Source organism: Panicum virgatum, chromosome 2N, assembly GCF_016808335.1.
Source record: "Panicum virgatum strain AP13 chromosome 2N, P.virgatum_v5, whole genome shotgun sequence".
Taxonomy (NCBI): Eukaryota; Viridiplantae; Streptophyta; class Magnoliopsida; order Poales; family Poaceae; genus Panicum; species Panicum virgatum.
Genome location: NC_053146.1, coordinates 68551396 through 68567362, shown reverse-complemented (window position 1 = coordinate 68567362; position 15967 = coordinate 68551396). Strand labels below are relative to the sequence as shown.

The window sequence follows — 15967 nt, the reverse complement described above, 5'->3', positions numbered from 1 at the left end:
GGCATGGTAGAAGTGAGCATAGGTAGAGTGTGCTAGGTGTGTGTTCCTTTGTTGCTTCAATAAGGTAAGCGTCTTTATAAGTGCTAGCCTTCCGGTTAAGCTTAGTACTTAGTGTATAAGTTGTGATCCATCGAAGGATTGGCTCTGCCACCCGGGATCACAAAAGGGTCTGGGCTTCATCGAAGGTTGGCTCTGCCACCCGGAAGCCAGCTTCATCTGTTGGTAGGCTCTCCCTCCCGGAAGCAAAAGGCGGCTCTGCCGTCAAAAGGACCCGGTACACTAAGTAACTAGAAGCTGACCGACTCTGAATTGAGTTGGTGTAGGTCCTCAACTTAGTAGGGCTGCCTCAATCACTAAAATAAAACTTATGTTGCAATTAAACTAGTAACGTAAAATAATACTAACGTTATACGAGGTATTACATAACTACTAGGTAAACTATTTTATACTCTTGCCTTGCGTTAGTACATTCATTCCCTCCAGTAACCAGCATACGCATGCTTGCACCCACGACAAAAATCATCTCGTCTCTTTCCATAAAAGCCTCTCAGTCACCGTACCATGCCATAATTCCCAGACAATCATGACAGCACCTACCTCCTTTGCCATAACTTCATCATTCCCTAGAAGTCATAGAGTACCCACACCATTGACCTTGAAAAGACCCGTCATGGCAGCACCCACCTCGCTAAAAATCGGGGTCGCCACGCACAGTGCCGGCCGAGATTTTTTCCGCCGAACTGCCTCACCCGCTCGCTATCGCTCGCGCACGCGCGACACGCCGGCCCCACGACGGGACCGCACACTACCGCCGGCACCATGCCGTGCCGCCCACCCCCACGTCCCCACCTCGCCCACGCCGCTGCAGCGCCCTCGCCGGCTTTGCCGCCTCGGCGCTCGCGCCTTCAGTGCTGCCACTATTTGCATTGACGACGAGCTACCGCAGCCCACGCCGTCGCCGTCCTTGCGCGACGCCGCTGCTGCTCTCCTCACCTATAAAAGGAGCAAGGACGTGACGAGCCCCGTCACCAGCCCAAGCACACCGAGCCGCTTCGCTCCACCAGCTGAACCACTCCTCCCGAGCCCAGCTCACTCACAAAACGAAGCTCCAACAATTGATCCTCTTCCTCGAGCTGTTCCGCGCCAAGGTGAGATGGCAGGCAGCTTCCCCGACCATTAACTCCACTAATAAAGGCCCAAAACACCCCCAGGCCGTGAGCACTTAATCCAAATCATTCTACCAATCAATACTGTAAACTCAAAATCTCCTTCATATCAACTCCTTTTCACGTAACTCTTTTTTCTCCTATTTTCATCTCCATTTGAGCTTATTGCTTGCTTGTGTTTGTTTGCCGGTTGTGCTGTTCTCGCCCGTAGATCACGGAGTGACCGAGGAGGAACCTGCCAAGGAGCCAGAAGACCCGTACCACGAGCAGGAAGCCGCCGCCGACGACGACGCGTACGCAAGCGAAGGCAAGTTTCATCGACCCCTACGTGAGCGGTTGCATCCATGTGAGGACGGTTAGCTGTAGACTGGGTCTAGGATCGATTACATATACCAGTACTGGAGTGATTGAGTGTGCTCATGCATGCATCTGAGTAGTCATGCATCTCCAGAGCTGAGAATAGGATACGAAGGGATCTGGCTGAGACCAGGGCAGCTGGGTGTGCTGGAGCCGGCGCTACCGTGGTGGTAGACTGGCGGGTGAGTGCTACCGTGGTGGTAGGCTCGAGTTGGTATGTTGAGAGATGGTTGCTGCCCTGGTGAACCATAAGGACCGAGTTGTTTTGACATCTCACCTAGCTTACTTTAGTACGACCACAGGTTCCGGTATGGGCCGGACTTAGCCTAATCCCACTGGTTAGCCTGACGGTCGCGGGGATGGTTTATGGGTATAGACCATTGGGGTCAGGGCCCGAGGGTTTGTGCGGCCGGGCTGGGGTGTGACCACGGCTGGGTGTCGGCTATGTCGGTTGTCCATTCGGGCAGCCGAGCGTGTGGGTACAGTGTACGACCTCTGCAGAGTGTATAATCCATTCGAATGGTCCGTGTCCACGGTATGGACAGGCTATGGTGTGGTCCTGACAACTAGTGAGCTACCTATGGTGGGTTGTGTCAGGAAAAAGTTGCATACCATTAGTTGCATTGTTAGTATAATGTGCTTATTATGTGTCGTGCATGTCAGTCCCCTCCCGTAGGATGAGGTGGAGCTTGCTGAGTACTTTTGTACTCACCCCTGTTGATTTTTCTCCAGAGGATCCTGACTTTGTGCCAGAAGACTACGAGTAGATCGTGTCCGCACCCAAGCTGATCGAGTGGAGCCGTGATGGATGAAGAGCTAGTCCTACACGTCGCTATGCTAGTTGTTATCCTATGGTTGTTCTGTGTAGCTTTGTGTTGTCACTTTACTCCTCATGTACGTGTTAAATAAAGCTCTGTATGACTCTGGACTCCACTTGATGTAACATGTATTATGCCGGAGACCTTATTCGGTAATTAATACATGGTTTAGCCTTGATCTTCGGGTCGGGGCGCTTCAATTGCTGAGAGAGAGGATGGGAGGACGGATGAAGCATAGAGATTAGATTGAGGAGAGAGAATGGAGCCACGTCAAGAAATCGTACGATTAAATTTAGCAGCATAGACACCATCTATAGATAATGTAGATTGGGACTGGCCTAACACTTTTTAATAATATAATAGATTTAATTCCATGATAAGTTATTAATCGTGTTTGTTATGGACTCTTTGAGTTAGTTTAGACCGTTAGATCTTCATAAAATCTAACGGCAGAAATCTTTCTCTTTTTTAGATTAATGTGTCAATTTCTAGACCCTCTCGACGAACGTAATGATTTTTTTAACACTCATTTATTAATATAATAGATTTGGCAGCGCTCTCTGCCGTTTACTTAAAAAAAATAAAGAAGAAGCCCATGAGTGCAATGCATGCATACTCTTGAGTCTTGACTCTCGTTGTATGTACTCTCCTCGTTCCAAATGTAAGTGTAAAATTATCAAAGTATTATTTGTCTTTTGTGGTGAGTGAATGAGGTGTCAGTTGTATTTTATAAGAATCTTTTGGAAATTGGTTTGTCTTTTGTGGTAGATGTGTCAAAATTAATATTTTTATGGGAGATTTTAAATTTTAGAATTGTATTTATTTTGGGACTGAGGGATTAACTTAAACGAGCCGGGCAGGTTTCTCAAGCGCCCGAGGAAAACCATCATGAACTGGTGAGTGGTGACTGTGACTGGTGACTGGCAGTGTCAACAGGTGGGTGCCGTGCGTACGAGCGAACGTAGTACAATCCAGCTGCACCAAATCTAGAGAGAGAGAGAGAGTAATAACCATGTGTGTCACGAGGGTAATTATTCCTTGTCCAAAGGCAAAAGCTGCGGGGCTTGTCCTCCTCCGCTTTATTACCCCCGGCCGGCCAGCCGGCTCGCCGCCGGGCTCCACGCATCTATATATCGTACGCCCGTGCATGTACCGCCACGTGAGCCCGGCCGGCCGCCTCGAACCACGCACGGCAGCGATCTGCCCGGCCCGGACCCGGTTGGTTTACTGCTGCCGAATTTACTCCTGCCACTGCTAGCTGCGGCTGCTGCCTTTTCTCTTGTTTTCTTTTCCCTTGTTTTCTTTTCCCTTGGGACCTGCAGGTGTTGAGCAGCTCGAGGCATACGGCCGTCACCGGCTGGCACAGGGCTCGCGGCTCATTCGGTTCCGATCCATCCATCCACCATCCGTCGTGGCGGCGCTTCTCTTCGTTCTTGCTCTCTTGCTTGGCTTTGCTTGCAACGAATGGAGATCTCATAGTGGATCGTAGCGATGCTGGAGTCCACCACATTGATCCAGAATGCATGCACAACCCTAGCAGTCCCTGTCACTAGCCGCATCTATCCTAATTAACCTAGCAACGTTTTGAGCAATGACTCGTGCCGCTAATAGGCTCCTGATGGGTGGTAGCTTTCACCGCAACCACATCGATGGATCATGGATCAGGAAGCGCACTTAATTGGTAGGCAATTCCAACCTAAAACTTGCTCGTGAGTGTGTTACTGGCTGATGACCAAGCTCCAACAATGTGGCCCTCCGAGCGGGCGGGCCCTGAGAATGCATCGCCGCATCACAGCGGAGGTCCTACAAGTGTGGCGACCTTTCTTACACATCAAAAGTTAGCAGTCCACCCACCGTATTCAAAAGCCGGGGCTTCTGGCTGACCTGCCCTGGCTAGCTAGCTCGCCAATTTTAATTCCCTCCGATGATCCCCTGCAGCGGAAAGAAAAAAAAAAGGCTGCCCTGCCAGCACCCCCTCGCATCTCCTCTACTCGCATCGGCCATCGCTGTTCCTTCTTTTATTTGTTTTCCAATTCCCTCCGTACGCGTACCACCACCAGATCGAAACGCCCACATGCCATTCCGGGGAGATGGTGCACTGTTTCCGGCCGCGGCCCCAGCTCCGGCGCCGGCGGTGCTCTCTCCTTCCTACGTGTTCAGCCACGTACGAGGATCGGAGGACTAGTTGCCGCTTCGCTCGACGGCGTTCGTCTCGTCGTCGGCGTAGGATTTGGATGTGCATGCGCTCACCACTGCTCATCGTCGGCTTGATTGACGTACGGGTTGGTTCAAGAGCATTGCCACATTTGCTTCAATACAATATATACACTTGCTTGTTTCATCTCGGTCTTGTCGTCCTCACTAGTCTCGTACTGGGTCTCACCCAGGGGTTCGGGTTGCCCAAATCGGCAGGCCGCCGTCGTTGTTGCAAGGCCATTCCTGCCGGTGATCTTGATATACCTACGTCTCCGTAGCCAACCTAACCCGATAGCAAGTGACTTGGCATGCAAGAGCTACAGTCGATCCTTTTCAGTACGAGGCGAGGCCACGCACGTGTACATTCACGTCACGTACAGTAAGAGCAAGCCACGGTGCTCGTGTAGTACGTGCTGTTGGATTCATTGGATCAAAGGTCGATGGATTGCAGGCGGCGTGTCTAGTCTGTCGCCGCGATTCAGAGGTAACCGACAGCGCACGAGCGGGGGTCGCAGGCTCGCAGCGCCGTACAGTACGTGGGAGCCCAGCCCCGTCTGGATAGGCCAAGCCAAGTGTGCGTACGCTCGCGTCACATCGTGCCGGGGCCTTCTGCTTCCATTCACCGTGACCGTGCTGCCTGCTGGTGCCGGCGCCGCCCCTCCCCTCCCCTCCCCCCCCCCCCCCAATCCCATACCTGTCGTGTGTGCTCGTGCTTGCTTCCATGCCGTTGCGATTCTCGTCTCGTTGCACCTCACCTGTGCTGTTGTGCAGCTCGTGAAACTTCAGAGTGCGTTTAGTTCCAAAAAAAAGTTTGCGCAGCATTCGTCACATCGAATTTTCAGACACATACATAGAGCATTAAATAATACATAGAGCATTAAATAAAGTTAAAAAATAACTAATTATATAGTTTAACTGATTCATACGAGATGAATTTAATGACACTAATTAATTCATGATTGGACATTAATTATTAAATAACAACGAAATGTGCTACAATACCCAAACCTAAACTTTTTCACCAACTAAACACACCCTCAACTGAAATTTCCTTTTATATTATGTTTGTTTATCTCAGAACTCAGAAGATGCGGAATTTTCCCTTTTCTTTTCAGAGGAATATTTTCCTAGTGGTAGGAGAAAATATAAATTATTTCATCAGAGATGGTTTGTTTGGACTCTAAAGAGCCCACAGCTAAGCTCAGCCCATCAAAAAAAAAAAGCTTACGTGTGGGTCCAGCCCACTTAATCAAGAGGCAAAGCCCATCAGCACCACCCGCCACCAAGCGCGGAAAACGTAAACCACAACCGCCATTCCCTCTGCTCTCCTCTCCCCACGCTCTCTCGCGCGCCGCTCCCGCCGCCCGATGCGACATGTCGGCGTCCATCTCCGCCGCGCCTCCGCTCGCTGTCTTCGCGTCCCTCCTCACGGCGCGCCGCTTCGCCAAGGCCAAGTCCATGCTCTCCTCCCTTCTGACGCCGCACGTCCTCGCGGTGCCGTTCCCGGAACTCGCCGCCGCCTCCCTCCCGCGCGGCGCGCCGCGGCACGCCGTGGCGGCCTTCCACGACATGCTCTTCCGCGCCTACGCCGACGCGGGAGCCGCCGACCGCGCGGCCGAGGCGCTCGACCTCACCGTCTCCCGCCTCGGCCGCCTCGATCCGCGCTCGCTCACGTCCTCCCTGCTTTCCCTACGCCGCGCCGGGCAGCTCGCCGCCGCCGCCGACCTGCTTAGGCGGGCGCTCACCTCATGCCCGGAATCTGTGTCGCCACTCTCCGCGTCTGTGGTCGTCGACGGGTTTTGCAAGGCCGGCCGCGTTGCTGACGCTCGCCAGCTGCTCGACGAAATGCCTCGCCACGGCGTCAAACCGAATGCGCTGTGCTACAACTCACTTCTTGACAGCTACAAACGCCAAAAGGATGGAAACCAGGTCGCGGAGGTGCTCAGGATCATGGAAAATGAAGGGATTGAGGCGACGGTTGGGACATTCACTATCATGGTGGATGCTTTGTCGGCAGCCAATGATATCGACAAGGTTGAAGCTCTGATCGATGAGATGAAGGCAAAGAATGTCTCAGGGGATGTGTACTTCTACACAGCTGTCATCAATGCATACTGTCGTGCAGGGAAAGTGCGGAAGGCCTCCGAGGTATTTGATGAATGTGTTGGCAATGGTATGGAGCCGAACGAGCATACATACGGTGTATTGATAAATGGATTCTGCAAGATTGGGCAAGTGGAGGCAGCAGAGATGTTGCTGGCAGATATGCAAGGGCGAGGAGTTGGGCATAACCAAATTATTTTCAATACAGTGATTCATGGGTATTGTCGTAAAGGGATGGTGGACAGTGCTCTTAACATAAAGGCGGTCATGGAGAAAACAGGCATTGAACTGGACATCTACACATACAACACAATAGCCTGTGGGCTCTGTAGGGTGAATAGAATGGATGAGGCAAAGGCTCTATTGCACATCATGATTGAGAAGGGTGTGGCGCCAAATTATGTCAGCTACACTACATTGATCAGCATACATTGCAAGGAAGGTGACATGGTGGAGGCTAGAAGGCTGTTTCGAGAAATGGCAGGGAAAGGAGCAAAGCCCAGTGTTGTAACCTACAATGTTATGATGGATGGGTACGTCAAGAAAGGGAGCATTCGCGAGGCTGAGAGGTTCAGAAAGGAGATGGAAAAGAAAGGGTTTGTTCCAGATGTATACACTTATGCATCGCTAGTTCATGGCCACTGTGTCAACGGGAAGGTGGATGTGGCGCTGAAGCTGTTTGAAGAAATGAAGCAGAGGGGAACGAAACCTAATGTCGTGGCATATACGGCTCTGATATCAGGTCTGGCAAAGGAAGGGAGATCAGATGCGGCGTTCCAGCTGTATGATGATATGTTGAAAGCTGGATTAACTCCAGATGAATCTGTATATTCTGCTCTTGTAGGAAGCCTTCACACAGATAAACAGAATAATATTTTACCACAAACTAAGGTTTCTTAGGCAGCACTGTTTTAGGGGAAGATAGTGTCAGTTTCCCCGAAACAACCTAAGAGGCAAGCAATCCGGACTGTTGCATTTTACTCAGATGACATGAGTTGGTCTCCCAGAAATGCTTGCATGTTCATGTGCAATGTTACATTACATGACCATTCCAGATCCTCATCAGGCGATACATTTTTTTTATTTCAAGCACAAGCATGTGTAGAACCAGAGGTTATTGTGCATACTTCATTTGAAAATTGAACTTGTATACATGGAATTGTTACAAAAGAAGCAATTCTTGTACATGTAATGAAGCTCTTTACAACTCTGAAATGTTGAATTTCCTGGTACAGGTATAGAGATATTTGCAGCTGATGATATGGATTCAAAGATAACAAGAATACTCCATGTGATCTAGTGTATTTGCCACCTTTTTTCCTTTTTGATCCATCGAAAGGAGGTGAATGTCCAGTAACACAAACTTCACCTCTGGAAGGAAGCGCTGATTCATGGTTCTGTTGCTGTTTGTTCTTCCATACTAGCATCAGTATCAACCTTCGATGCTTGGTCTTGAGTCTGCCGGGCTTGTTCTGTGTCGTTATTGCTCTACAAAACAAGAAAATCATAGTAACAAATTTCTTGTGCAACAGCATGGTTCAGGGGAGCGTTATCACGTAGATGTTTCTCGTGTAAAACTAACCATCTCCGAATGTGTGATTTGCGCAGGTAGATTGCCCTTCTCTTCCTGGATTGCAGACCTAATCTCCTCCATTTCCTAGAAGGAAAACAAGAGGATGGTGTGGTGCTCCTGAATGACTGAACTAAAAGGATGTAAAGTCGTCAGAAAGAAGGCACACCGATTTCAGCTGCTCCACTTCAGAGTCAAGTCCCTTCTTCAGACCATGGAGTTCCTGTATGTAACACAGCTGTCACTTGTCAGCACTGCATATCGTACCGTATCTGTCTGGCATGACATTCGTTACTAGACTAGAAGCAGCCTTCAGAGAATGACGGCACACACCTAGGACTAGGAGTATGGGTTATGCTCTACAGTATTGACTATTAAGTTTACAAGCTGAGGGAGAAAGCACAGAACAGAACTCACATTCTGGCATGTGTTGACCTGAGTCTCTACGTTGGAGCGCCATTTGTGCACCTCCTGAAACAGAGGCCAGTTCATCGCTGCATCTCATCAGCATCTGATCATCAAACCAGCGAATTTCCGGAACTCTAAGAAAGAATTTCCAGATCCAAGTTTTTAAAATTCTGACCGCGTTTGTTCATCATTGTGACTACTAAAGTACGTATCAATCAATCGCGCGAGCCCTAATCTGCATTTCGTGAGACTCAGGTCCATGCATACATACCTGTTTCAGCTTCTGGATCCTCTCCAGCAACTCCGACTGCGACGAGGTCAGCTCCTGCACGCAAAGCTCACAAGGATCAGTCGACTCAACAAAAAAAAAATCCATTGCTGCAAAGAATCCGGCCGGCGCGCCCTCTAGATCACCTTGACGCGCGCGTCCAGGTGCTCGAACCCCGACAGTCTCTGCAGATCACGAACCAGAACGCGAACGCGCATCATGAACACAAGCGAACATGCATGGGCTAAAACTGAATTCTGGATTGATTGGCGGATCAACCACGCGTACCGGATGACGAGGCGTGGCGGCGGCGGCTGCCGGAGAAGGGAGAGACGACGGTGGCGGCGGGGCAGTCGTCTCGGCGGCCATCCGCGGAGGATTGATTGGCGGAGTGTCTGGGAGTCGTCGGGCCCTGCCACTGGATCCTACCTGTGGATGGAGGCTAGTATTTTGTCCCCAATGGAAGCAAGGCTGTCTGGTTGGTAGGTAGGACAGGTTGCTCGTTGTTTTCTTCCTCGCGTGGCCTGTGCAGATCAAGTGTCACCAGCCGGCTGCAGCTGCTTCCGCCTTCAATGGCGCGCGCTGCCTTTACGTACGTGACGGTCTCTTTCATTTCTCGCACGGCTGGCTACCTGTCCCTGACAAGAAGCACACAGCCGCTACAGGGATTCATTCGTTCACGTGGAGTAGTTTTCAAGGAAAATGCCCGATTCACATGTGACAGTGAGGCTCCAGCACGTACGTGAACGGGCCGGGGAAGAGTCAGCTATCTGAACTTCTCGAGCTCACTGTACTGGCTGTGGCATTGTTACAGTCTTACAGAGTATACAGTGACTGTTTTGGCCCCGCCAGGCCGCCCTCGAACTCCAAACGATCATCCTGATAGTTTCATGAACACTCGGTTTCTGCACAAGATCTTTATCTAGATGTACAAATCGGGTTGGGGTACATGGTTCTGAGTAAGATTACAAAAGGGCTCATCCCTAAACTAATACAAGAGATAGCCAGAGAGGCAGAGAGATGGGAAAAGGGGGGCGCAGACCATCGGCGGCGGGTGCACCGGACGAGGAGGAGCTCCGGTGCACCATTGCTCCAATGGCGGCGAGGTAGTCGGGGTCGACGAGGCGCTGGTCCGGCGGCGGCGATGTGGAGCGGTGTGGTGGTGCTTCCCGTCGGCCTCGCGCAACCCTAGATCGGTAGGGATGTGGGAGAGGGTTGTGGCAGCGGTGAACCTCGTGTATTCTGTGCCCCAATCCCTCTCCCGTTCTATATAGCGTGGGCGACGGGGGCCCACCAGCCAATCAGGGCGTACTCAAGGGTCCGGCCTGATCTTTGGATCGGGCCCGTGGAGATCAACTCCAACATTCTCCCCCTTGATCTCTCATTGTTCTTATTCTTGTTCTGTATCTGAATTTGGTCCATCCCATCGCAGATTAGTATATAGGGCGTGCCTCGTCATGACAGTTATTACCGTCAGATTAACAGCCACATTCACCTCTCCGGTCTGGAACAGAGTCTTGTTCTTGGGCCCACTTTGTCTAGGAATCATAGCCTTTCCCTTAAACCCATGCCGGCTAAGTGTTCTCTGAACACTTTGGGTTGTAGGCCTTTTGTAAGCGGATCCGCTAACATCTTGCTCGTTCTAACATGTTCTACACAAATCGTATGATCCTGAACCTGCTCCATAATAACATAAAACTTAATGTCGACGTGTTTGGAATAACCACTCAACTTATTATTATGAGCACAAAATACTACTGGCTCGTTGCCGCAGTATAATTTCAGTGGGTTTTCTACGCTGTCAACCACTTTCTTTCCGGATACTAATTTCTTACCATGTGACCTGCCCTGAGGCCTCATAACATGCTATAAACTCAGCATACATCGTGGATGATGCTGTGACTGACTGCTTGGAGCTTTTCCACAATATCGCTCCTTTTGCAAGAGTGAAGATATATGTAGATGTGGATTTTCTATCATCCGCATCTCCTGCAAAGTCTGATTCTGAATATCCTTCTATTTCTAAAGATTCTAATTTTCTTCATATCATCATGAGGCCTGTTGTACCCTTCACATAGCGTAAAGCTTTCTTTACCATTTTTCAATGCTATATGCCTGGATCACTCTGGTATCTGCCAAGTATCCTAGTAACAAAATTCAAGTCAGGGCGTGTGCACACTTGTGCATACTGTAAGCTTCCGACAGCTGAAGCATAAGGCACTGCCTTCATTTGTTCGAGCTCATACTTGTTCTTGGGACACTGATGTTTCCCGAAACTGTCGCCCTTGACTATTGGAGCAGGTGTGGGTTTACTCTTATGCATACCATATTTCTTTTAATATCTTTTCTAAGTATGCTTTCTGTGATAATACCAACACCCCATTTTTTCTGTCTCGATGAATCTCAATTTCTAAAACGAATGAAGCTTCACAGAGATCTTTCATATCAAACTTCGAGGACAAGAATTTCTTTGTCTCTTGTAGTAGATCGACATCACTGCTAGCTGGTAGAATATCATCCACATACAGGATGAGGAAAATAAATTTCCCGTTCTTGAATTTTGCATAAATGCAATTGTCCTCTTTCTTTTTTTTAATCCAAACTTTCTTATTATTTCATCAAATTTCAAATACCACTGCCTTGAGGCTTGCTTCGAGCCATAAATGGACTTCTTCAGGCGTCACCCTAAGTTTTCTTTGCCTTCTACAACAAAACCTTTTGGCTGTGCCATGTAGACATTTTCATATAAATCCCCATTCAGGAATGCCGTCTTCACATCCATCTGATGTAACTCTAGATCATAATGTGCCATTAAGGCCATTATTATTCTGAAAGAATCTTTACATGAGACCGGGGAAAAAGTCTCATTGTAATCTATTCATTCTCTTTGCGTAAAGCCTTTCGCCACAAGTCGCGCTTTAAATCTTTCTATGTTCCCATTAGAGTCACATTTCGTCTTGTAGACCCATTTGCAGCCTACTGTTTTGACTCCTTTAGGAATTTCTTCTAAGTCTCAAATTTTATTGGCACTCATAGATTTCATTTCATCTTCCATGGCTGCAGTCCACTTGGATGAATTCACGCTTCTCATGGCTTCTTCAAAAGAGGTGGGATCATCCTCCATTTGAATTTCTTCGCTATTATAGACTTTATAGTCACCAGAAATAGTTGGTTTTCTAATTCTTTGTGGCCTATTCAGGGCCACTGCAACGGGTATTTCTAGCATGGGAGGCTGTTGTTGCTCCCCTTCGTCTATGACAACGGGTTCTATTTAGTCCTGAGGAATAGGGTCCTCATTTCCATTTGTCGCCACGTCAGGAGAACTAACAACAGGCGTCGATACTGCAGTTTCCCGCTCTATCGGTGCCGCAACCACAACCAACGAGAAATAAGGCTCTTGACTCATCGGAGTGGGAACGAATACCCGCTTCTCTTCAAGATCAATTTTTCTGGCTACCATGCTCCCCCTGATTATCTGATCTTCTAAGAAGGCAGCGTGTCTGGTTTCTATAAACTTAGTGTGTCTATCGGGACAGTAGAAGCGATATCCCATAGACTTTTCTGGATAGACAATAAAATGGCAACTGACTGTTTTGGGATCTAATTTCCCAATGTTTGGATTAAATACCTTAGCCTTAGCAGGACAGCCCCACACACGAAAGTGATTAAGCGAGGGTTCTCTTCCTGTCCATAATTCATACGGTATTTTCGGCACCGACTTACTTGGCACACGATTAAGAATGTAGATAGCAGTTTTTAACGCCTCCATCCACAAGTTAATCGGTAGCGTGGAGTAGCTCATCATGCTTCTTACCATATCCATCAGGGTACGGTTTCTTTTTTCTGCTACTCCGTTCTGCTGAGGCTCGCCCGGTGTAGAATACTGGGCAACTATGCCATTTTCCATAAAAAAAACCTTGCAAAAGGTCCTGGAACTTGGCCATATGGGGTGTGCCGACCGTAGTACTCCCCTCCACGGTTGGATCTTACTATCTTGATCTTTAAATCATGTTGATTTTCTACTTCTGCTTTAAATATCTCGAATTTATCCAATGCTTCCGATCGTTCTTTATTTTCTTAGCAAATTTTCTTTAATGCAATCAATACATTGTTCTAATTTTGAAAATTCTAATGTCGGAAGAATTGATGATTTCACTAAGCGCTCTATTCTCCCCCTCGAAATATGTCCTAAACGACAGTGCCATAATTTCGACGAGATTGCATCAAGTCGTTTGCGTTTCTTTGTAACATTCTCATATGAGGGAGAATTCTTATTCTTAGAACTTGCAACATTCACATTCTCTGATAATGAAAGCAAGTATATCTTGTCTTGTCGGAAGGCAAGACCAATACATTCTTTATTAAAATATATTTCACACTTGCCATCACCAAAATGACAATCAATAGAGTCATCATCTGATCGCGATACACTTATCAAATTCCTTCTGATTTATACTAGATGGGAAAAGTTTCTTATTCTTCTGATAGTTCTCGTTTTTCTACTGATCATGGAAGACAAGCTCACCTCCATTGGCGGCCATGAGTCTATCCTATTTTTGAATTCACATGGTAAACAGTTTCTCAACGTTTCTATTTTCAGGCTGAGTGTTCTAATTGACATGAAAGGTCAAAAAGTCCTTGGGAATAGACTTGAACAACAGCTGAACTATCGTGGTGTGCAAACCCACAGCCGGGTGGCGTAGTGCACCCGCCTAAATCCAGAGGGTGAGTACTCGGGGGTTAGCTAGGATTAGCTCAATCTCAGTGCAAGAACACGATGAACACAGCAGGTTTAGAGTGGTTCGGGCCGCCGGAGCGTAATATCCTACGTCCACTGTATGTTGTACTGCTTGTGCTCCTAAGAGGTTGAAAGCAGGGTTGTTCGCGCGTGAAACCGAACGTGTGTTGTGAGAGTCTTGGCGTGTCTCCTTTTTTCTATGTGCAGCGAGCGCCTCCCTTTTATATCTCAAGGGAGGCGCGTATGTCGTGGTGCTGCAAACCACAGCTGGGTGGCGGAAGGCACCCGCCTAAGCCCCGAGGGTGTGTACTCAGGGGTTAGCTAGTCCTAGTTCGATCTCGCTCAAGAACACAATGAACACAGCGGGATTAGAGTGGTTCGGGCCGCCGGAGCATAATACCCTACGTCCACTGTGTGTTGTATTGCTTGCGCTCTCGAGAGGTTGAGAGTCTTGGCGTGTCTAGTGCTCTATCCAGAGAGCGTCTCCGTGAACCTGTGTTCTAGCGGGCGTGCTCTCCGTTTTATATGTCCAAAGAGAGCACGTACACTGAGCGGGGCCCCGACATGTGGACCCGGCGATGTATTATAAACTACACTTTGGCCTTCAATGCCTTAGATCCGAGATCTTGTCGTCGGCTTTCGTGCGTAGCTTCTGACCAGGGATGGTCTTGAGCTGTCCTGTCAGAGTAGAGTCTAGCCTCTGCAGCCGCGCATCGAGGTCATGATGAAGCGCCAAACTACTGACTCAGTCCACTATAGCAGCGTGCACTATTGCTCCAGTCAGTAGCTGGTCATCATGACTCGTCGCCCATGCGCGCGGCGCTGAGTCTTTAATGCTTGCCTTGGTAACTAACGAGCCGCCTCGGTAACTGGCGATCCACAGTGTGGACTGACAAAAGCTGCCCCATGCCCAGAGGCAGCAGAGCCCGCCTCAACCACTCGCACTTAATGCGGGTGGGTGAGGGAGCTTCCAGCGGAAGGCTTGCGCCCGCGCACGCGTCTGTGTGACACGCGGCGGCTCCGGACCCCTCCCGAGCAGCTAGCTAAGCCGAGAGCTTACGGGGGTCCGGATAGGCGCGTGGAGGTCCCAGACCCATCTGCGGGAGTCTGGATGGCACGTGGAGGTCCCGGACCCACCTGCGGGGGTCCGGGTCCGCGGCCACAGGTGCTGAGTATTTCCACCTCTGGGACACGTGGTGACACCGGATCCGCTTCCCGGTGCCCTCCGGTGGCCCGCTCCGGCGGAGACCGCTCGCCACGGTCGCTCCAAGTCCACTCCGGTGGCCCGCTCCGGCGGAGACCGCTCGCCACGGTCGCTCCAAGTCCACTCCGGTGGCCCGCTCCGGCGGAGACCGCTCGCCACGGTTGCTCCAAGTCCACTCTGGTGGCCCGCTCCGGTGGAGACCGCTCGCCACGGTCGCCAGGAGCCAGGTCCGGGGAAGTGATTCTCGCTCCCTGAGTGGTCCGAGGTCCGTGTAGCCGCTTGGCTTGGTTCCGTACCCCAAGCCTACACCTTCGCTGCCCTACGGAGAGCACTCTAGTACCTAAACCTGGCAAACAGGTGATCCGGTCTCCAAGGGGTCCGGAGCACCCACTCACGACAAGAGCAGGCTGACACAGCCAAGCTGCGTGGAAACACATCATAATGGTGGCCCCACCCGCGGGTTCGTACCTCTCCCGAGGTGGGCCTGGGGGCCACTGTCGGTACCCCAGGACTGGGGTACCCCCTCTTGCTATGTCTAGGCAAGGGTCTCGTAATTATCCTTAGCTACGCCTTGACGGTCGAGCAGCCGGACCCCTGTGGTCCAGAGCCCTACTCTCCCGGCAAATGGCCCCGGACCCGCTCCCCGCTCGGGGAAGGTCCGGTGACGCCACGTGTCCAGGAAGGAGGTAGCCTTCCGCCGAAACCGCTGGGGGTCCCGGACCCCAGCCGGGTCCCGGACCCCCATATACTATCCGGACCCCTCAGTGGGTGGAACCGACACCCCGCCTGGGTCCGGAGCCGCCACGTGTCCACAGGTACGGGCGCGCGCGCAGTACCGCTTGGCTTCCACTGGAAGACTCGCCTACCTTCCGCATTCAATGCGGTAGACGGAAGTGCGCCTTGCCACAGCAGAGCCCGAGGCGGCTTTTGCCAGGTTGCACTGTTGATCGCGTGTTACCAAGGCGCGTAGTACAGTCGCTGGCACCGTCCACGCCGTGTATGTCAGTCTACTATGCCAGTTGGACATGACGGCTCGGCTTCGCCCGTTATGATGCCTACACGGTAGGCCCAGCAGCCTACGCCGCAAGCTACATCACCCCAACAGGCGCCTTGCCGATGGGACAATAAGGACTCCCCTC

At 50.3% G+C, this 15967-nt stretch overlaps 2 protein-coding genes across 2 annotated transcripts; one reads left to right on the top strand and one right to left on the bottom strand.

Annotated features, from left to right (window-relative positions):
• Positions 1–5832: 5832 nt before the first annotated feature.
• LOC120662138 (pentatricopeptide repeat-containing protein At2g32630-like) lies at positions 5833–7864 on the top strand. Its single transcript, XM_039941249.1, has one exon. It carries the CDS (start codon positions 5912–5914, stop codon positions 7538–7540), a length of 1629 nt encoding a protein of 542 aa, XP_039797183.1. The 5' UTR covers positions 5833–5911; the 3' UTR covers positions 7541–7864.
• On the bottom strand, positions 7739–9420 carry LOC120662139. The gene is made up of 7 exons (XM_039941250.1): positions 9175–9420; positions 9033–9071; positions 8890–8943; positions 8628–8681; positions 8380–8433; positions 8223–8297; positions 7739–8128 (listed from the first exon to the last, which is right to left on the bottom strand). The coding sequence occupies exons 1-7, from the start codon at positions 9253–9255 to the stop codon at positions 8030–8032; spliced, it is 456 nt and encodes a 151-aa protein (XP_039797184.1). The 5' UTR covers positions 9256–9420; the 3' UTR covers positions 7739–8029.
• Positions 9421–15967: the final 6547 nt, after the last annotated feature.